Source organism: Myodes glareolus, chromosome 8 (genome assembly GCF_982192425.1).
Source record: "Myodes glareolus chromosome 8, mMyoGla1.1, whole genome shotgun sequence".
Classification (NCBI taxonomy): Eukaryota; Metazoa; Chordata; class Mammalia; order Rodentia; family Cricetidae; genus Myodes; species Myodes glareolus.
In genome coordinates, this window is record NC_142033.1 from 18,069,289 (window position 1) to 18,092,720 (window position 23,432).

Below are 23,432 nucleotides of genomic sequence, written 5' to 3' on the forward strand. Positions count from 1 at the left end.
CTTACGTTTTAGTTAAACTGTGCCCTTAACATCTGCTTCTTCCGGTATTGACTCTGTAAATGCTAACGAGGCACCTCTGATACTTGCACAGAACTTGTCAGGGCTGAGAAGGGCACGTGATCTGAAAGAGCCATCCTTATCAGGAGATGTCAACTTACTCAAGCGAGGAGGAAAGTCTTCGCCCTTGCTGCTTTAACATCAGGGGTTCCATAGTCTATCATGAGTTAGATTGGCAAAACAATTTCATTTCCTACATTGGGGAAAACGCTGGCTGAAAAATGTGCTGAAGCTGGGCAGTGGTGGTGCACACCTTACATCCCAGCACTCAGGAAGCACAGGCAGGAGGATCTATGAGTTCCAGGCCAGCCTAGTTCACAGAGTGAGTTCCAGGACAGTCAAGGCTATACAGAGAAACAGTGTCGAAAAATCCAGAAAAAAATAAAAAGGAATAATGTGTGTTCAATTACTTTTTTCACTAATGGAGACAAAGACTTTTCAGATGAATCAAAGTCACCAGACAGAAACAGTCACAACGAGGATACCAGCAGCCCAGTAAGGCAAGTCAAGGCATGGGCTGGCCAGCATGGCCAAAGGGAAGTGCAAGTTCAGCTCTTGGCTTCCTGGAACTCCCTGTCTCTTCTTAATGAGTTCTGACCTCTTCCTGTACATACTAAGGTGCTTCAAATGCGTATGGAATAAAAAGGTTCAGTTTCAACTTCTCTGCAGCTTTACTTGGGTACGAAGAGACCTGTTACTATGAGTTTTGTCAGTCTTTCTAAAGCTAATAGTTTAAACAGTTTTTGTTTTGTGTGCCCCTTCGGAACCATGGGGAATCTTAATAGGCAATTTAGTGTGAATTTATTCACATTAATAATAATAATACTAATAGTGAGTAATAAAGTAAATACTTGTGAACTATTATTTATGAACAATTTACATTGGTATAGTTTCTTGTATATTGATACAAATTCAAATTATATTTGTTTTTTCTGTTTACAATATTTGTACACCTATGCAAAGTTATTTTGTCAGATTGTATGCATACATGTTTCTATCACTGTTTAAGACCTTTTGTATATTAATACAAATTTAGGATATATTTATCATATTGCAATATATATTCCTACCTCTGATCAAGGTACTTACACATAGTTTATATTTTGAGGTCATTGTTCTCCTTTACTGCACAGTTGTTTAAATATTGTTTAATATTCTAATATGAAGTCTTATTCTTTAAGTTATAAAAGTATTAAGCATTATAAGTCAATAGTCACTCATGTTTGTTATACACATAGTCAGATTAATTAGGTTCTTTAGATACACAGATTGTATTCTGCCTAGATAGGTAATCTTCAACCACTTCAAGGATCTGTAGAACATGGCATTTAAATAACTTAGGGTTCTGTTGATGTGAGACACTAATGCTCCTGACAGTACCAATCTATTGCTGAGAGAATGTTAAACACCAAAGATACTCCACTTGGAGCTTGTTTTCTTCTTGGCACAACTGACCTTTGGGCAAGGAACTGCCCATGCCTTGACCACTGACAAAGTATATGGTGTATAAGCAGGACACAAGGAAAAAGACTGCCAAACCTTGTCAAGACAGGGTAAGATGGTTCTGAAAAATTTCCTGCCTCTAAAGATGGCCTGTCAGTTATGCTAGGCCTTAGCCAAAGTTGGTTGCTTCAACATTGCAAATGACATTGTGGGTGATTGCTCAGGCAGTCAGTGTCTCTGTATATACTTTACATTTTGAAGCTGCTTGATTGCATGTCTTGCCTACTCAAGTAATACTATTTCCCTTCTCAGGCATTTGATGGGATTGACGATCAGATAGTCATAGTTATCTTCCTCTTATGATTTAGTCAAGCCATTTCCAATGCAAGACTTAGATTCTTTAGGATAGAATATTTATTAGAACATTTAGCATGTGTTCTTGCTTAATATTGTATGTGCTGGTTGCAATCCTAATTTTATACTTGATATTTGTTCCTAGTGTATATAGTTTGTATTGGGTTTGGAACTCTCTTATTAAACAAAAGGGGGAGCTGTTGGGGAATCTCTGTCAGCCAATGATCTTTAAGAGGTTGGACCAGGTTAGGATGTGAGCTTTTGGGTACTTGGAGAAAACCGCTGCCCCTCATCCTTTGTGGTTCCCACACTACACAGCTGAGGTTGGACTTCTCATTCCTGTTTCGTGAGTTTGTCCCTTATAATAAAGAAAAATATAATTGGTGCATCTTGGAGTTAGTCTGGGATTCTTTGACCCGTGTTCTTCAACACATACACACCTACTGGAAGGTTCCCCATGAATAAAACCAAATATTCTGTAACACAAACACGGGAGTTTTAAGTACAACTGCCTTTTCTGAAGCAGGAAGATGTTATACTGTACTAATGACAGCAAATCAAATGTAAGACAAAATGGAGGGCTGGGTGATGGTGAGCAAATTTGAAAACTGGAAGGATTTCTGCTTGCTGCCACTCCGTAGAAACTTCATTTCTAGGAGATGCCAGAGAAGCAAGGCTGCACTGTGGCAGTGTACTCGATGAGCCCAGCTGCGGGGCATTGGTGCTTCCTTCCCACACTACAGGGTCTCAGCTGCCCAGTGTCCCCTCCAAATGTGATCTCATTGCATGAGGTAAACGTACTTCCGCCAGCATTATATGCTAGGACCTGCCAGGGGAACAGAAACAGCTGAAGTCCCTGGCAGAAGGTACAACGATTCAAATTATTAACCCAGTGGTTCATAGCCTTCCTAATGCTGTGAACCTTTAATGCAGTTTCTCACGGTGACCCCCAATAATAAAATTATTTCATTACTACTTCATGACTGTAAGTTTGCCTTTATTATTAATCATAGCATAAATATCTGTGTTTTCCAATTGTCTTAGGTGACCCCTGTGAAAGAATCATTCAACTCCAAAGGGGCTACAACCCACAGGCTGGGAACCACTGCACTAAACCTTTAGATCCACCTCCTTGCATTTGTAGAACTGACCATGGATTTTCCTGTCTCTATGCAACACAGGCCAGAAATAATTCTCTGACACCATTTTTAACCCAGTTCCTGTGTGGGTCACCTGACATACATAATCCTTTGTGACCCTGTTCAGAAGTTAACCAGGAAAGGGAAACTATGGAAACCAAGGGTAAATGGTGGATAACCAATTATTTTAACTATTTACTAATTATTTCCCACCAAATGTATGCACGAGCCTAGTACTTGAAAGGCAAAGTTGGTCTCCAGACTCAGAAGCTGTAGCTCCCTCCACTAAAACTCCCTGAGTGGCCACTGACAGAAACTTGCAAATCTGAGAGAAGGAGAAAGCTGGAGAAAGCTTTGCTGCTCACTGTCACACCTGAACATCCCTTGAAGTGTTTAGAGTCATGTCCTCTCTCTACATTATGTGTGCAGCCAAATCAGTGTCCCAAAGTCTTAAAAGGCTAAGCTGTTTAAAAATAAAATGTTTCAGTTTGAAACATGGTAAGCTATTGTTAACAGTGGCTGCTCACGGTTGTTAGGTCTGGGCAAAGTCACAGTGGCACTAAGTATAAGATGCGAATTACTGCTCATTGGTTTGGGATGTTGTTTTATAATAGAAAAAAGAGAGAGAAGCTAGCTTGGATTGTAATGACAGGAAGCTTCATGAGTAGAAACGTCAATTTTCTTCTCTAGTTCTTTTTCCAAATGGGGTCATTGTATGTGTGTTGCTCTGTCTACACAGATGCCCACCCCATCAATTGGCCCAAGGTTGATTTCCAACCTTCTAAATATTCTATCATGCCATGATTCTTCAAAAGTTCATTTCTGAAGTTTTCCAATTATAAATCAGTCATTTTATTCTCTTCTCCCTTTCAGGACTAACAGACCTTCTGACTCAAGGAAAACAGAAATGTGGTCATAATTCAAAAGAGTGGAAAGAAATTCAGAGTGATCACTAGCGTTCTGTGGGGGTCTGGGAAGGGGCAGGACTTGGGGACAAGCAAGTGGAGAGCGGGGTCAAAGACAAAGGGAATAAAAAGCATGTGCTGGGCAGGGAGCAAGACCAGTAAGATGGACACATATGGCACTGCCCTTCTATATTTCAATATTGCTGATGTCAGACCACAAAAATAACAGCAAAGGAAGGAATGCACGGGTGGAAGGGGAAACCAAGGCAGATATTTTTAAAGTCCTTTTTCTAATGGACCCCTGCTTCCATGTCCTATGAAATCTTGTAAGCATTTCACACTTGTGTGTCCGGTTGTTAGTGAGTGTTCTAGGAAAGGGGAAGAGGAACATGTTTTATGTTTTTACCTTCAAGATGGGAGCCATGAAGACGGACAGGCCAGTCAGAATAAACACAAGGGTTCCAGTGACTCTTTGTTCTCTGAAACAAAATCAAAGATCGTCAATCTAATTCCAGTTTTCATAGACCTTCAGAAAAGACCAAATCAGTGTTGGGCTAAAGCATCAACGATATTGCTAGAATGTATTTCAGATCTCAAGAATATTCTATGAATTCAACATAAGTGTTAACTTAAAAAAAATCTTGAAACTATTGAACTCATGAAGAAAAAAAGTGATTCTTCTAATGCTTTTGCTCCTTTCAGAACCAAGAAAGAAAAATCGCTTGCTCTTGGTCCATCAATTACTGGCTTCTTTGAAGCCCTTATTTTTCAGACAACTTGTGCTGTTGTGTAATTATACCTTCTTTCATGGGAGACAGATATTACATTGTCCCACATTCTAATTAACAAACAGCTCAGAGAAATTTCATGAGTGCAATAAATCGCAACAGTCTAGTTTCCAAATCTGCAACAACAGAAGTACTTTTTAACAAATGTGATACACATTCAACACCCTCTAACCCCCAAGAAAGAATCACCCACTGTTGGGGCGTGGGAAATGATGGCTCTGTTGTGTGAGCTATGCACCCTAGCTCTTGGGAGCAAAGCTTACTACAAAAAACAAAACAAAACAAAAACAAAACACTCATGGTGTACAAAGGCCTTCTACTACTAATGCTCACAAGAACTCTGATTTAATATTTGAAGGTTATACTTTCTCAAGTTCTTTTGGGAATAGAAATTGGCTGGGAAATGAGACTTCCTGACTCCTTCATAGAATACTAGAAATCATGACATACTTAAGGGTTCTGAGTTCTACACATGACTGATTTCCAGCACTTCTGTAGCACTCAGTTGCATATTAAAGACAATAAATCACTTATATTCTTAAGATGCATCATTTAAGATGATAGAAATCAAGAAAATTTACATACTATAAGAAGCAAACTAAAAGCGATTATCTTTTTTTTTTTTTTTATTAAAGAGTCCTTTCTTACTGGTGGTAATGACATATACCTTTAATCCCAGTACTCGGGAGGCAGAAGCAGTTTGATCTCTGAGTTTAAGGACAGTTTGGTCTACAGAGCAAGTTCCAGGACAGCCAGGGTCAGGGTTACACAGAGACACCCAGTCTCAAAAAACCAAAAACCAAAAACCATTAAAAAAAAAAAAGATCCTTTCTGGAGAAGATAATTTACTTAAATTAACTACCACCATCCGTCTCATCCCCAGACAGTATCCACCTCCACATGATTGACAACCACCATCTGCCTCATCCCCAGACAGTGGCCACCTCCACATGATTGACACATAGATGTGTACCCATGGGCTTTAGGGGGCCATGACCCTGTGACAACACACCTCACTCCGAGAAACTTGGGTTGTTCTCCAGGTGCAGAAGTCTCTGTCTCCATCTTCAGACTGTCGATGTGAGCAATAGAGATGACAGTAGCAGCCACATACCAGGGAAGAGCCATGAAGGAGCACACCACCATGAGGACGGCGACCCAGAACAGGTCCAGGTGGTACCCAGCTCCCTTCTGCAGAAAGAAGTCACAGCACACGTACAGAGATTACCCGAACTTGTCCTCTAGATGTAGCCAGGCACTGGAATTATGGCTAACAAAAGAACCTTGTTCGGCTTCTGAACAATATCTCTCATAAGGGAGCCCTTTGAGGAGGGACTTCTTGCTCATGATACTCCTCCAGTGTTAAACACAAAGCCATCTCCCCCAGCACCTGCACAGATACTGCTCTATTACAATTCTGAATGATTAATTTAGACATATGTCCACTTCACTTGGTATCTACTCACTATAAATTAACCTTTCTGCATCCAATTTGGTAACTCCCCAGAATGAAGATGGGAGCCTTACCTGGAGAGTTCCTGGGACCATTCAGTGAAGGAACTACAGCAAAGGACCTGGTAGCAACTAACAAGGGTGTAGCTGAGACACGGGACATGATATGTGCTCATTGAGGGAGGTGATGGCTGGTGTGGTAGCAACTGTCAAGGTATCATGACCAGTGCTTACAAAGCAACAGACTATCCTCTCTGTGGGACAGTCCTCAGCAGAATGCTACTTATGATGCTACTATGTATATACGAAGATATCCTACACAATCCTGAGATGGCGTGTAGCTAACCACCTCTCACTTCTCATAGTCTGAGTATAGCCATTTAACCGCTTACTAGGCACCATCGTCAAAGTAAAGAATACTCCCTTAATCAAAACAGATCACCCTGTGGTCACAATAACATTTACTGACTGGATGGGCAGACAACGCAACGAAAGGTCTAGCTCCTTTACTCACTAAATAAATACTGTTCTTCATGTCCCCAGTGTTTTTCTGTGGTTATATTTCTCTGCTCTATTTATGAAGAAATCAAAGGCTCATCCCCCTGTGGAGCTGAGGAAACTAGAGCTGCCCATCCTCACAGCATGAGGGGAGCGGTACCAAGAGTCAGACCATGGCTGATCCAAGAGAATAGGGAGGCTAACTCCGGAGAGTGGGGATGTGCTTTACACCACCAACCCAGAGCGTGTTATCATTGGGATCCTGTTACAGTCTGTCAGAACACCGCTCTCCTCCAACAGAATCGCGAAGAGTTTAGCCACGGCTTGCACACAAGGTCCATATTCCCAGAGAATGCACAGCAGGCAAGAGAGCTGGTACAGTTGAGGCATGGTCTCAAAAAAGTCAAAAAGACATTTGCTCAAGAGACAAACGTTAATATACATGTATAGAATCATCTTGCTACAGGAATACATAATTATGTGAACTGAAAGTGGAGTAAGGCAGAGGAAAAGAAGGTATATATTGGGTGGGGTGACATAAACGTATTCTATAATGACCAAAGAAGAAAGCATCATGATATAGTTAAGATCTCAATCATTCATTTTCTCAACACCCTAGTACCAGGCACGATTCTGGCTACTGCTGACACGTCTGTGAACAAACAAGAAGAACCCTGCTCTCGAGCAGCTTCCTTCCTTCTGTGTGGGACAGCATTAAACAACATACATTTTGAAAGCATCTTACTTGGTAGTAAGGCCCAAGAGGAGTCAGAATATCTGGTTTGCATCGGGCATAAGATGGGATACCGTTGGAGGACTTTCAGCAGCAGAGTGATCTGACTGCTATGATCTAAGCACTGTGGCTACCGTGTTATGAACAGATTGAATAGGGGCAAGGCCAGCAGGGCCTGCTAAGGGGCAGATGCCACAGTTTGTTTAGGAGGTTGTGGTTATGAAGACTGAGGTGGTTGGACTCTGTCCATTGAGAATTGCCTTCCCCTACCAGTGTCCATTTAAAAAGCCCAGTGAATTTATTTTATTGAATATCAACATGCAAAACATACTAATGTTCACAATTACTACATCAATGTCCTGCATACACTAAAATCTAGAGGTACAATATTGAAAAGATGGTAAAAACTTTGCCCCAAGCTACTGCCATAAACTGTTTAAAGCCAACACTTGCATTAGAGAAGCCATACTCACAATCAGCTCAGAGAAACAAGGGTCTCCCAAAGGCACGCCTTAGCTAGAAGCATTTGAAAGGCTCAGTTTGAATGGAAATCAAATAATGTGCCAATACTGCCACCCCTTATCTAAAAACTGGAAGAACAGGAAATAGGAATATTCAAAAATATCATAAAACTTATCTGCTCCTTACCGTCTCTCTTTGCTACTGTGTTTTCTAGATTCTCTTGGATTATATAGCAGCCTCATTTCGCCCAATTCTCCCAACCCTCTTTAGTGTGAGGGTTTCAAATGCAATTCTTCAAACTTGTATTCTTTGCCCAACTTAACATATGTGAAAGTCCATCAAGTTGAGTCTCAACTCAAATCCCCGTTTCCTCCGCACGAACCAGCATCCTTCTGCTCCCCAGGGCGTCTTTATCACAGGATGCTACCCCTGCCCCTTCACTACGGGCTCTCTTCAAATAATCTTTAAACATATTAATCAATACGTGACACTTTCCTGATCAAAACTGTTCGATGGCTTCCAGTTTTCACTTAAAATACAATAATAATGAAAACTAAACAGAATAAAACCATCTGTAAGGATACGCATGGACATTTTTATTTCTACAACTATTAGCTTCTCCATACACTGGCCAGTGTCTGGCAGTGTCTAGAGACGTTTTTGAGTATCGCAATTTGAAAGAAGAGGTCCAACTGGCTACCCTGGACAGAGCCCAGATATACTGACAAATGGCTGTCCGGACATAGAAGAGTCACTGCTAACAGCATTGCTCCAACTGGCATGGACGCTGAAGCTGACAGAACTTGTGTTGTGTGATCTGATCCCAGTCCCTTTGACCTCAACTGGAGTCACTAGACCTGTTGGCCTGCTCTCTGCCTCTTGATACAACAGGCTCCTTCTCACACTGGGGCTTCTGTATGGCAAACTATTATTGAATACACATTTACTAAAGACTTATCCTCTACTAGGCCCCATGCTTAATTAAACAATGAGTAAGACAAAAGCAACTCTTACGGAGAATGCAGGTGGCTAGCTGGAGAAAAGCACACTAACAAGCAATCTGGTCCAAGGCACAAAGTCAGGTGAGTGAGCTCTAACCTTGACCCTTCCTTCCAGGAAGAGACCAGATATTAAAACAGTTTTGCCTTCAGCATCTAGCACAAGTGTTCGGTATATAAGAAGCAATCTAAAAATGTCCTTGACTTCATGACTGTAAACCCAAAGGAGACTCCAGCTTCTAAAATGGCAAAGTATTTTCAGCACGAAACAGAAATTGTCTCTTGGAAACTGCATTTCCCTCGCTAATACAAAAGAACAAAAAAATCATTGAAGACTAAGTCCACATAAATCAAAATAGAACAGAGAGAAAGGGACGAGAGGCCTAACGCTTCGGTGTGGTACAAGGATGACAAGAGAGAAAGAACTGGAAAGAAAACACAGACAGGGGCAAGTGCTCATCATGCTAGGAGCTCACAGGATTTGGGGCGCTAAGAATTTCCCACCGAGAGGTAGCAGATGAGATGGATGAGAGGGCTCAGCCTGACATGGAAATTTAAATGGACTCTACATAGAAATTCACGTGAGTTTGGAAAAGATGCTAAAAACAAAGAAGATGAAGTGTTTCAGGGTGTCTCATCTAAACATGGCTGCAGACCATGTAAGCAGCCATTGGGAGGGAGTGGGGATGACATGCACGTTCTTCGGTTCTTAGCTCACACATGATGTCAGAAACCTGGGAACTACGTGACCAAGATAATAAAGTATTTCAGTTACGTGTGTTTATTGAGGCTACCATGGAATTGTGGGCCACAGAAGAGCTGCAAGAGGAATAAACCATGGGGCTTACTCTGAAACTATTTTGGCTGAGAAGTAGGGATGAAGTAATTGCACCAAGCACTGTGTGAGCTGTCATGTGACCACTGGCACAAAGTAATATAAATCACTAAGAAAAAAAACAAAAAGCAAGTGCAATAAGAATTACATTGGGGTGAAGGAAGGAGACACTGGGGGATTTTATATTTAGAAATGCTTTGAGGATGGAGCCACTTTTGATGAGCAGCGATGACTGAGGAGTGAGGAATTGATCTTCCAGCCCACGGCAGCAGGAGAACTGTGAGAATCGAGAAACCACAACCGTTTAAGCAGAGCATTGGCTGGCACTTGTAACAAAGTATGTCAGGCTGGGATAAACAGAGAGTCAAGAGGCGAAAGCTTAGACAGCCAAGGCTCTTTAGACATAGGACTAATGTGTAAGAACTCCACTTTAAAAACAAATGTGTTTGAAGAAGCAAGGGAGGTGGGTAATGATGCTTCACTGGCCGAATTACTACAAAAATCGAGCTTGAAATAAGAGTACTAGATTCAAGATTATGATAACAAGAACAGAAACGAAGGATATATAGCTAGGTAAAGTTTGGAAGTTGATTTTTTTTAAATTAAAAACAAACCATGAAAATATCATATTTAAAAGGTTTCACCACAACGTATGTAACAGAAAGTGACTGCCAGGATTATTCTCTAGAAAAATCTTTCTGTAGATAATGCTTCTGAATGATTTCTGCCTCCGACACACAGCTCTTGAAGTCACCATTGTGGGGAGACATCGCTCTGGTTTTGCAGTCTGAAGCTGGCTCTGCTGCAGCCTGACCGTGATGAACTCGGCTTGCTTTTGAGTACTCTGCAGGTGGGATGAAGGGCGTAACCAGCCAACATGGCCCCAAACAGCCACGACTCTTGGTGTTGCCAGCTCAGTGTGGGGTTGTTCAGCACAGTGGAGAGGTGGATGTCATTTCAGCGGGACAGCCAGCCAGAGTCACTTGACACAGAACCAAAGCAAACACCATCCCAAGCACGCTGCTTTCAACACGACAGTGCCTTTACTGCTATTGTTGCCTCAGGTTTTTCTTCTGAATCGAGTTCAGAGCATTTAGCGTCTTTTACAGTTTCAGGCAGAATGTCCAATTTGGGTATTCCACAGCTCTCATTGCCCAGCAGAATAGGAACAAAACCATTTCCAGAGTGCAAAGCCTTTGATTTACGATGAAATGTCAACCGGTGGTGTTGGATTTGTGGCAAGTGACTGGCACCCACACCATTACCATCATCATGAGAAAGAGCAGTTTCAAGGAAACAATTCTATAAGGGGCAGAAACTCATTTTTTTTGTATACTCATATCCCATTTTAAAGGCAAACACATTCTCCAGTTTCTAATGTTTCCTATGAGGTCTAGGGAAATAAAATCCTTGTATAGGGTATCAATCCTAAATGCATTTAATTCTAAATTATCAATAAGAAAATGTGACGAGCATTAAAATAATAGAATGTATCTCCAAATGTACCCAGCCAAATTTTGCCGGTGACAGATTAAAATTTAAAGTGGGTTTCCAATATTTTCAGATTAAAAATGCATTAGTTCACGTCTCTATTTAGCCTTCCCGTAAACCAAACCAACACTCAGACCCCTCCCAATACTAAACAGTCAATGGGGGGTCAGGCTTCTCCCAGTCCTGCCAATGAGCATCCTGCTGGATGAAAAAGAATCTCCGAGGACATTCTGAAGCATAAACCTGCAGTTGACTTTGTGACTGGAATTCACATTACCTATGTGGCTTGGAAAAGCCCAAGCTAAAAACAGTTTAAAGTGGTTGGTGCTTTACTCTTTTGCCCTTTCCTCCCCTGTGAGTGTGCATCTGCATGCATATACTAAGGGATGAATGGACACAGACAGAGAGATGGATGGATATGCAGATAAATTATATATATAATATATATATATATCACATATCACAAATTGTCTACTTATAATATAAATTCTGTATCTTCCCAAGTTTCTGAAGCCAGTGACCATTTAAAGAAAATGCTGAAGACCATAGAGCACAGTATATGACCCTATGGGGGAAGCAATCACTAATAAAGATTGGTATTTTTAAGAATTTATTTTATAAAAATTGCTGGGAAATATCCCCCATGCAATGTTCTGCTGTTTTTGTTTTTAACACGGCTTTGCCATTCTACATTCGAAGATGGATTTGCTCCACCTCTCCATAGGAGTGGCCATGACTTCTTTTGTTAACTGATTATGGTCAGGTCAGGAAGCAAAGCTGACAGCCCCAGGTGTAACCAGGAAATTTTTGGTTTTTCTTTTCTTTTCTTTTCTTTCTTTCTTTTTTTTTTTACCATCTTGCACTTAACTCATGGAAATCAGCTGCCATGGAACAAATATAAATACTATGCTGAGAAGTTCAAGCCTTATAGAAAAGCCCTGGAGGCTAAGATGCTATAAGGTGAGTGGGGTAGTATGACACACACACATATGTACACACACACACACATGTCTACATGCTGCATGGAGGTAAATGGACACAGAGTAAGCACACAATTTATGGAAAAACAATGCATTGAACATATAAGTCAGTTACACGAGTGAAGAAGTAACCATGGACAACCAGCACCATTAAGATTTTAGGGGACACCATTCAATACTATTTAACTTCAATTCCAAGAGAGACTTCAAGCAAGAACTGCCCTACAGAACCAGGGAATCCATGGAATAAAAGCTAGTAACAGCCCATTTCTGTTGTTGCTTTAAAAGGCACACTAAGGTGTTCAATGGCTTGTTAATGGCAAAATGCTGTTATTGAAAGAGCAACAAACAACCTTATTGTTCTGAAAAAAACTGAAAGGAAAGAAAAATAGAGGATCGGGGGGGATCTATAAACTAAAAGTTTATAAATGTTTTAAAATGACAAATGTGCAAATGCCATTTGAATACAGATTTAAACAAACAATCTATATGGTTAAAGTTTATTATATTGGGCTGGCAACACTCCTGTTATACAAGAATGGGGACCTGAGTTGAAATCTAGAGCCCACATGAAGAAGGCATGATGGCATTCAAGTATTGTGGAGGCAGACAACTGATCCCGGGGGCATCTTAACTAGCCAGTCTACCCTTGCTGGGTGAATTTAGGCAAATAATAGACTCCGTCTCAAAAAACAAGGTGGGCACAATGCAGCCAAGGTTGCCCACTGGCTTGTATGAGCGCCTTCACACAGATGAGGAGCCCATGCATTCACACACAACAACTTCTAGTTTGCTATATTTATAAAACCTTTGGAAATAATATTTACTGCAAACTCGGAGGGTAGTGATTTTGTTCGTATTTTCAGACTTGCAAACAGTAGCGATGTTCTGAAGAAATCTTCCCTTTGGAAATTCATGCCATATATTATTTATGGGAATGCAGCAAGCCGTCCAGACTTCCTTTAAAGTATCATACAGAGAAGAAGATGGAGCTCAAGTGACACAGTACTGGCCACAAGTTGATAATAAAGGAATATCTGGGACTACTCTACCATTGTATTTACTTTTTATGTGTCTGAAACTTTCAATAGTAATAAATAGATTTTTCTAAGGATAAGCAAAAATGATTTTTCTCCTGTTAGTAACATGATCAAATGCCTTCCTAAAGCAAATAAAAGCTCCTCTAGAATAAGATAAATTCTTTACTTGACTTTTGAAGTCAAGGCTGACATCTAACTTGCTGCATGGCTGAGGATAACTGTGATGTATTTTACACCATAAAAATTAATGCTATTAATCAAATGATTGTATGTAGTGGGTATCAAAGATTAGAACTCGTCTGTATTTACATGTGATCTCTGATAATATTTTTGCCAAGATGCCTTAAGGACATTAATAAAAATTAATAAAGTCTAGCTAATAAACAAATATTTCACTTGTTTCTAGTCAATCGTACTTAAACTCTTGTGATAGTCTTGTTATAAAATTCAGTTGTAGAGTTTTTCATACAACAATATTTTAATAATTTTTCAATGTTCTCCATGGGAAGCAACCACACAAAGAAACATGCCAACCCCTTGCTTCTGCTCCCAACCTATGATAAATGAATGGCTTGGGCAGAGAAGAATTTAATGAACTTTGGTAATATCAGATTTTACAAACAAGTTTTGAGGATCTGGAGAGATAGCTCACTGGTTATGAGCCTCTCATCCTCCTCTTCCAGTGGACCCACGTTCAGTTCCTAGAACCCTATCAAGTGGTCCCGAACTGCCTGTAATTTCAGCTCTAAGAATCCCGTGCTCTCTTTTGACCTCCACAGGCACCCACACACATGTGATGAACACTCTCACAGGCACACATATATAAATATAAATCAAAACAAGAAGGCAAGAAAGAATTTTCCTCCATTGTACTCCTTAATTATTTGCTCATAGAATTAACAGATTAGGAAACTTGGAATTGGACACTGTAAAGCCTTCATTAAAGGCTTGGCAAACGGGTGGCAGTTCTGTTGTGGAAGCAAGGCATACACACATTAGTAGTTAAACAACAGTCTTCACATTGAAAATGTGGCACCTTATTGATCCATGGTGTACAATGCATATACAGTTATGTTAATGGGAGTTTCCAACTGAATATACCACTGTTTCCCCACTGATAGTTCAAAATCAGTGCAGTATTTCATATCAGTGACCACCTCAAGATTTTGTTCTATTAAATTCTGCTTTCTGACCTCCAGCATTCGTTGAGAATACCCCAGTAATTCTCATGCTTTCGTATTTTCCTTCCATTGAAATACAGGCCAGTCTTCATTCTACCCTTCTACCTCGCTGAATACGCCAGGAAATCACTGCATCCCATATCACTATCTTCCTTAGGACTTCAGCAACTGTGCAGGAAGATTTCCTTGCGGTGACCCTCTGTGCCAAGGAAGTCAACAACCGCACAGGCTAGGCTTTCACTGAGAGTCCTGACCCCCACCTTCCCAGACCACATCAGGAATGATTCACATACTGTAGAGTTCATCACTGCTTTCTTTCCCCCCGAAACCTTCAAAATGGAAACAGCTCCTCTTTCCAGAATTCTTCAATTCTCTTCTATTCCCAGTTTTATGAGTTATGGGATTTACTTCTCCCTCACCCTCATCTGTAGTTCTAAGTAGACAGCTTATCATCTCTCGGGTTTATGTATCTGCCTGGTGTGTTTCTATACTCAAATGCTCTTATTCTCTCTGGATTTTCCCTTCTGCCAATCCTTTGCTAGATTTATTCTGCACAATGTACTTTCCTGCTTCTGGGTATGATTCTAATACATTTTCATGTTTCTCTTATATTAAAAAAGATTCTGAAAAGGTAATGAGTTAATATATTATATGAAGTGTTTAGAAAATGACCTGATTCATGGTCAGTAACCATTAAATTTTAATCCTTTTTACTTTTATTATTCCTCTCTCATCCCCTACATGGTATTTTTGAAATTATTTGTGACCTAAAGTGACATAAAATATCATCAGATATGGATAAAATTTATCTAATATAGTAACAATTTAGGCAGCTCTCTTGAAAGATATCCTATACCACTGAAACATTCTTTGGGCCTATGACAATGTCACTCAACTAATGTTTGCAAACTTAAAAAAATAAGAATAAAAACTTTTCTCCATTCTTTATGATCTTTACAGATTCTAAGATGAATCTTTTAAGGAAAGGGGTGGGGGTATGAAGACTTACCAATAGCTTATAACTGCGCATCTGAAAAAAATCTTTAACAATAAATCTTTGCTCATTCTCCAGCACTAAGATTGATGTGATAAAAGAGATGGAAATGTCAACTACTCTGATCTGACGTGGTCATTATAGACTGTCTACATGTTTCAAATCATCACATTAAACCCACAAACAGAGGCAATCAACTTTTTAGTGTGTACAGTAGTGGGAAAGGAACCTAGGACCTTACAATGTAGATAAGCACTCTATTTACCTAGCTACCCACTTCCTAGTTCCTATAAAGTTCTTGGAAAGGAAAAAGATACTAAGTTTATTTAACAGAGAGCAGGAGCCTTAATTAAATCTTTGATTACCACGTCTTCATGACGATGGTTACCACACCCAAATCAGAAGTGGGGCGACTGTTGCATACACCCTTTCCGCAACAGTGACAGAAATACTAGTTGAAACGTATTCCTTATATTGAAGAGAGTGTGTCCTGAGCTATTGCACCAAGGACCTTGCCAACAAACGGATCTTTGATGAGTTCTCATTATCAGAGAACTCTCAATAAAGCTCACTTGGTTTTGAATCAGTAGATACTATCAAGAATGAAGAAGACAGCAGAAGGCAGAGATCCCCATTTTCATAGACGCTTACCTTGAGCTTGTGTTCTTTCCTGTTCACAATCACAGCTGTGATTTGCTGGTCCATGAAAATCAGAATGGTGACTAACAGAGCCGGGATAGCAGCGGCAAGGCACACCCACCAGGGGTTCCCTCCAAATGGCGGGACAAACCAACCCCGGTGAGGACTTGTTGGCTGAAAGCAAAGAGAAACTTTTTCAGAACAATGTTCATATGTGCTACATGGTTAAAAACTATTCAGGATTTGGAGGGTCAACATATTAAAAAGTAGAAACAGCTATAATCTGGAGGAAAAGATCATTTAACAGAAATCTTCCCAAAAGGTGTTATTTTGAAGGCGATCGCTAAAGGAAAGAAAATGAAAAAGATGGGCTATTGGGAAAGCAGAGGCTGGCATTGTGAATACATGAAACTAGATGAGGTATGGCATCAGATGGAAAACAGAAAATTCTAACATTAAGGACACAGAAGAAAACCCCAAATGTAATATCCTATAAAAAGGTAATAAAACTACAAAGCCACCACAAATTCTGAGTTTTAGCACTGAACAGAAGTTGTTTCTACCTTTGCCAAATAATTGGCTTCATAATATACAAGGCCACTTTACATGGTAAAACTGAACTAACTGAAACACTTGGAACTCTTATTTTACAAGCGAAAATTATCTAGAAGTGATTACACCCCTAGAACTGTTTCAGAAAACCTGAAAAATTGCCATTTTTCTACTTTCAGTAGATCATATATGCCTGCTACAGAAAGCAAAAGCTCTGCTATTTCCTACTTTAAGAAAAGCATATAAATATAAATTTAACACTACTTATAAATTTGTTTCTCCTTCTTTCCTTCCTTCCTTTCTTCCCACTCCCCCCCTTTTTTTTTTTTTTTACACAGGGTCTTATTCTACAGTCAAAGATGGCCGGGAATTACCTATGTAACACTGACTGGCTTTGAACTTACAGCAATTCTCCTGCTTCAGTCTCCTGAGTACCAGGCTTTTAGGCATAAACACAAACCCTGAATGCATGTTCCCTCTACTCTTACTCAAAACTCCATCATCGAAACAAAAACCATCTTCATGCTACCTGTACCACACATTGTGAGCTTGTGGGACAAGACATTAAGACATTTCATCTTGCTTATTAAAGCACTTTGACCATCCCCCCCCCCCAGGATAGAGTCTGGCTCCAAGCAAACATTTAGAAAATACTGGAGTAAATGCATTACTTATTATATTAACTAGAATTTATGTTTGCTAGTGAACATGATATTATGCCAAAGATATTCTCTACTGTTATGTATGTGTGTACATGTGCATATCCCTTTCTCATTAGCTAGTTATATAAAACTGTCATCAGCTTAATAATGTTTGACATTATTGTATCAGCAGTGGAGAAAACAGACTAAGGATTGTTCTAGAAAATAGGTTATAATTGTGAAATGGAAAACTACATAGAAATATAACTATGAACAACTGACATGTAAATTTTATATATTACACACATACATCATATACACACCACACACACACACACACACTATACACATACACACACAGTAACTCCAGAAAATACATAATTCTTCTGTCCTCTTTGTAACAAACTTCGTAAGTGTTCCTGGCAGGTAGGAGGAAAAGACTTTCAAGTTAGAACATGAAGGCTTGAATTCTACCTTCACAGCTTCCCCCCACTACTTAAGATGTGATGGACGCTTTGCTTAGTGTTTGTGAGCACGCGGTTTATAAAACAGAAGTGTGCACTTCTCAGAGCTGCTATACAAATCAGGCCAATTGGTTCTATAAGAGTATCTGAAATATTCTAAAACATATAAGGCAGAATTACTTCATGCTATATGCTATTTTAAAATAAAATTCAGTAACGTACAAAGTCTGAATTTGATCCTAACAGTGGCATTTAATTTTAGTGAAGAAACTAGACTAACTATAAATGAGCCTAGAAAGGATCACTTTGAAGCGGAAGGGCTAATTATGCAAAACTAACCGAAGTAAATTCACAATAAACTACATTAGGAGAAAAGGGAAAAAGCCAAAGGGTGTGAGGAAGAAGCAAAAGAGAGAGATTCACTTACCTTGAACTCGCTTGGCACAATTAGTTTTGGAGTGTCCACACCTACTAGGGCGTCTATTACACAGAATATAAGTATAGACAAGATAATGGCAAAGTCACTGATCAGTTTTCTTGCCTGGAAAAATAATAAAAAAAAACCCAGAGAATTATTTAGTACTAGATAAACGTGGCAGTTCATATGTTTGAAGTGAAAGAGAACGTGATATTTACTAACAATCTGTCAACAAATGATCCTCTGGCCAGACATAGGAGAGATCACTCAATCAGGATATATCCTTTGTCCTATGTGCAGCATGAGAGACATCTGTACAAGAATAAAATCTAGGCAGATATTCCACAATGAACCAGAACTTGGTTTATCTGGAAAGCAGTGCTATAAGTAATAAATAAAACAATAGTGTCTCAGTCAGTCTTCTATTGCTGAGAAGAGACACCATGATCAAGGCAACTGGTGTAAAAGAAGGCATTTATTTACTCGGGGTTTGCTTATAGTTTCAAAGGCTAGTCTATTATTATCACTGTAGCACCCAGGCAGTCACGGTTGTAGAGAAGTATCTGAGAGATCTATATCCTGATTGGTAGGCAGAAATAAAGGGACTGAGCTTGGCATGGGCTTTTGAAACCTCAAAGCTCACCTCCAGTTATATGCTTCCTCCAATAATGCCACACCTTTGTCCACAAGTTCACACCTCCTAGTCCTTAGAATCCTTTTAAACAGTTTCATTTCCTGGTGACTAAGTATTCAAACATATGAACCTATGGAGTCCATTATTATTCAAACCACCACAAATAGAAATCCCATTAAGTACCCTGAGAATGGTACAAATCTTTCAGGAGATTACAAGTTCTAACTCATGATCACAATCAGTTATCACGATTCACAGTAATGTCCAGAGTTGGTATATAGGAACTGAAGATTGCATAGGCTTTGTCTAAGAGAGCATCCCTTTTTGGGCTACTGCTGGAACACTCCTTGATATGGGACAATGGTTTTACCATGTAAAGATTTGTTTCTTGTACTTGTTTGATAAAACGTTGATCGGCCAGTAGCTAGGCTAGAAGTATAGGTGGGGCGACCATGCAGGAAGTAGAGGTGGGGTGATGAGAAGAGGAGAATTCTGCTAAGAGGAAAGGTGAGTCTGCAGCCATCACCCAGATACAGAGGAAGCAAGATGTGACTGTCTTGCCACGAAAGGTACCAAGCCATGTGGCTAACATAGACAAGAATTATGGGCTAATGTAAGTTATAAAGGATAATAAGAAGCCCGAGCTACTAGGCCAACCAGTTTATATTTAATGTAGACCTCTGTGTGTTTCTTTGGGACCGAATGGCTGTGGGACCAGGCAGGACAGAAACCTCTGTCAACAATTGTGAAAGTGTGATCACCATTATTTGGTCATCCAATGTCCTAAGTGTCTCCTCTAGCCAGTACAAGGTCTGAGCATTAAACCCCGTGCTTTTCCATGAAGAGGTGCAAAATGACTACTTACAAGTCATTAAGAGGAGCACAGGACTCTTTGGTTGTACTAGGGTACCTCTGTAGTTACTAGAGGCACTACTAGGGGCCTAACAGCTTAACTAGAACAGACAACAGAGTTTCTCATGGGCAATCACACAGTTACATGTCTCATTAATTGTTCATTAAGAATTACTCGTTTCTTAATATTTTACTTGGTGATAAGAACATCTTAGTGAGTAAAACAGACATAATCCATGTCTTCTTGAATCCCCAAGCCATGTTTTAACCAAAAATCTTGCTCCTATGTAGAACTGGGGTTGACTTCAACATCAAGTTGAACAAGGCAAATGGTCCATTTTCTGATGCTGCTGCATGACACAGAGGGGCTGAGGAAGCACATGGTTCTCAAAAACTGTCTCCATGTGTTCAGTAGGAGCTGAAGTAAGGATCTCTGTGTGCTCAATAGGGGCTGAAGCAAGGAATGGAAATTACAAGACGATGCAGCATGTTTGAAGGAGCTCAGGGCTTAGTTCTTAGACTTTATCAGGTATCAGGGGCTATGGAACTAACTAACAGTGGGTCCAAAGATGCTTCTTTTGGCTGGAAATTCTTCATCAGATTCTGCTAGCTTTAGTTTGCTCAAGAAGTATGCACCATGGAAGAAAAGACCTACTATCAGGTATGAGTTCACTTCAGTTACATACAATAATGTCAAAATCAGGCAGGTGACAGAAATCAAATAAGGGAAACATAGGATAAGAGTTATGATCACAGTTGCTATAGGTAGATGAGATGGATGGGACTCTCAGTATCATTATTCACAATATAAATACACAGCCTTATTGGTTTTAATTGTGTCATCTGCAAAAGGGAGTCAGAATAATACTACCAACTTCACATTGGTTTTCTTTATCAGAACTAAATATGATTAACCATGAGAGAACTCAACATAATCTCTGAATAAGTTATTATTATTTTATGTTCTACAAGGCCTCTTGATTCTAAGGATACTCAAATAATTAGATTATCTAGTGCCAAGAAGTCTCTGAGATGGATCTTTAATTCTAAGAAACAAAGAATTCAAAATTCAGAAATCGTATGGAACTGCTACACAGAGACTACTTTGATTGCAAATACCTAGGATTTGGTGTTTCCCAGGGCCTCTATACTGGATAAAACTCATCAGTTAAGCTTTATGCAAGTGGTGTTGACAACAGCAGTTTGGGATAGTCTGGTCCTAGGTTGGTACTAGGAAGCAATTTCAGTAACATGATAGGATGTTACAATCACCTCTTTGTTCCAGAAGACCACAAATCCCTATAATCATAAGTCCAAAATTCACTCAAGTCCAGTAGTTCTTACTAATATTTTTTTATTTCCCCAAACCCCTCCCACAAAAATCTAACCAAACAACTCAAGTATCTATACATTATTCAAAGAGATGGGAATGGTTATTTTAAAATAGTTTACTTCTTTTTCTGTAATAGAGAAGGGATGCTAATGAAATTAGTCTGCAATTCTATGGTCCAAGTTCCCATACGATCTACATGTCCATCTTTGGGAGCCTGCTGCACTGTGGTCTTTTCTGGCACTCAGCAAAGGAGGGACAGTATCTTGGGTCTTTTGGAAGTTGACTACCCCACCAACCTAGCATGGCAAACTGGATGTCATCGCTGAGTTTACTTGTGGAGTTTCTAACTTGGCCCTGGTTATGCTTTGGAACTCAAATGCCTCTCATAGGCTAATGTATTTTTCGCCTGATTCCCAGCTGATAGCACTGTTTAGGAAGATGTGAAGCCTGTCTAACAGGGGTGGAACTCTGTGGAGGACCTTTGGAGGTGAGAACTTGGTCCCGATTCTGGTTAGTCACCATTAGGGAAGGCACAATTGCATGGTCCTGCAGCCAGAGACATAGATGACCCAGCAATCATGCCTTTCCAATTGTGGGGGGCCTGTATCCCTGAACCATGGCAGAAGAAACTCTTCCTCTATCAGGTTCAAAAAAAGTATGGGCCATTTGGGTCTTTATACTCAGGAGACATCAGGGCACAAGACAGAAACTACCATCAGAGAACACTCCCTCAAAAATGCTCAGAAACTACTTAAGGTCTTTATCTATGTAGGATATTATTTTCAACTATATTTTAAATATGAGACATACAATATTTTCTAAAACTTGTTGAACTATGAAACTATGATCTGGTGTAGAAAGTCCTTCTGTCTACATCTTGCTTTTATTGGTTAATCAATAAAGAAACTGGTTTGGTCTATAGCATGGGAGGAGGAAGGCAGAGTTAGAGAGAAGCCATGGAGATGGACGCTGGGAACTTTACTGAGTAAGCCACAGCCACATGGCGGTATACAAATCAATAGAAATGGGTTAAATTACTATAAGAGTTAGCCAATAAGAAGCTAGAGCTAATGGGACAAGCAGTGACTTAATTAATACAGTCTGTGTGATTATTTCAGGTCTAAGCAGCCGGAGACTAACTAGCAGCCTCCCTACAAAAATGATCACTTTGCTATGGAGATCATACCTCCTCTTTCTTCTTTCTTTTTCTTTCTTTCTTTTTTTTTTTGAGACAAATATCTACATATCTCTGACTGTCCTGGAACTTACTCTATAGACCAGGGTGGCCTCAAACTTATTGAGATTCACCTGCCTCTGCCTTCCTAGTACTGGAATTAAAGGTATGCACTACCACATTGGGCTAAATAACTCAGTGTAAAATATGCCTCTACCCACATAAAAAAAAATTCCTAGAATTTCAAATCCAAATCAGTATTGTCTCCCAGCTATTCTCTTGGGAAATTATATAATTATTTCAATGGTGTTGCTATTTTTCCAGACCATTTTAAAATTCTTTTTATGATTTTATGATTAAAGTGGATAGATGTTTGCTGGATTATACATATTAACCATCAGATATTTGTCTCAAATATCCATGACTCTTCCTTATTTAAATTTTTTAAAAAAATTTTTCCCACTTCAAAACGTGATATGTGGTCTTTGTAGAGTATTTAGGAAAAATAAGAAAAAAAAGTATTTCCCAATTCCCATATACAGAAATATGTTCTAATATCTGAAACATATAAAACACATCTTTATACTGTATAGAAGTCTATTCAAAAAGTATGTGAACATATAATCTTCGATATTCCAATGTTTTGGGTTTTCTTTGAGATAAAGTGTCACTATGCCATTTCAGGTTTGCCTCAAGACATGATCCCCCTGCCCCAGTCTCCCAAGTGCTAAGATCACAGGCACGTACTATCATCCTCAGCTCACATTCTGTTTTGTGTGCCCCTCGCAGTTTTTCCCATATCATTTGATATTTTCCATAACAGTGACATTAATGATGTCAGAGTATTATGCTGAAGGGATAACAAAAGTCATTTTTTCCAATATCCTACTGTTTAGATTGCTCCCAACTTCTCTACAGTGAACAGTATCATTAAGAAATATTTGCAAACACCTGGTGCTATTTACTTGGAATAAATTACTATGGGCAGAATTGTTCTGTCAATGTGCATATAAAAATGTAAGGCTTTGGGGACATAACACCAAATTACCAGCCAGAATGTAATATTGATTTACCAATTTCACTCTACACAACATACAAATGACTTTGGATAATGTAAAAAGTTAAATCCATAGTCAAAGGGAAAACAATTTGCTACCTCTGAAAACATTCAAAAGAATATAAAATAGCCAAATCTCCTAAAACTGTCCTTTTGTGTGGCTTAGCAAGCTACTCTATTTCTTGCTCCATTTTGATTCTCATATTTCATACAGATGCTACATAAATGCATCACCCTTTAAACATGACATTAATATTTATTCTCAGAAGTATCTCTTTCAGTAACATAAAGCCAGCACTACATGGGCAGAAAGCAAAC

At 39.5% G+C, this 23,432-nt stretch overlaps 1 protein-coding gene across 3 annotated transcripts in view; it reads right to left on the minus strand.

Annotated features, from left to right (window-relative positions):
• Slc4a4 (solute carrier family 4 member 4) overlaps positions 1 to 23,432 on the minus strand; it is a 412,005-nt gene that overhangs the window by 22,251 nt on the left and 366,322 nt on the right. For all 3 annotated transcript variants that reach the window (XM_087908890.1, XM_048425042.3, XM_087908891.1), the window contains 4 exons: positions 18,074 to 18,187; positions 16,002 to 16,163; positions 5,699 to 5,877; positions 4,305 to 4,377 (listed from right to left, as the gene is read on the minus strand). In XM_087908890.1, the coding sequence (XP_087765016.1) occupies positions 4,305 to 4,377; positions 5,699 to 5,877; positions 16,002 to 16,163; positions 18,074 to 18,187 (528 nt within the window). The remainder of the gene's footprint in view (positions 1 to 4,304; positions 4,378 to 5,698; positions 5,878 to 16,001; positions 16,164 to 18,073; positions 18,188 to 23,432) is intronic.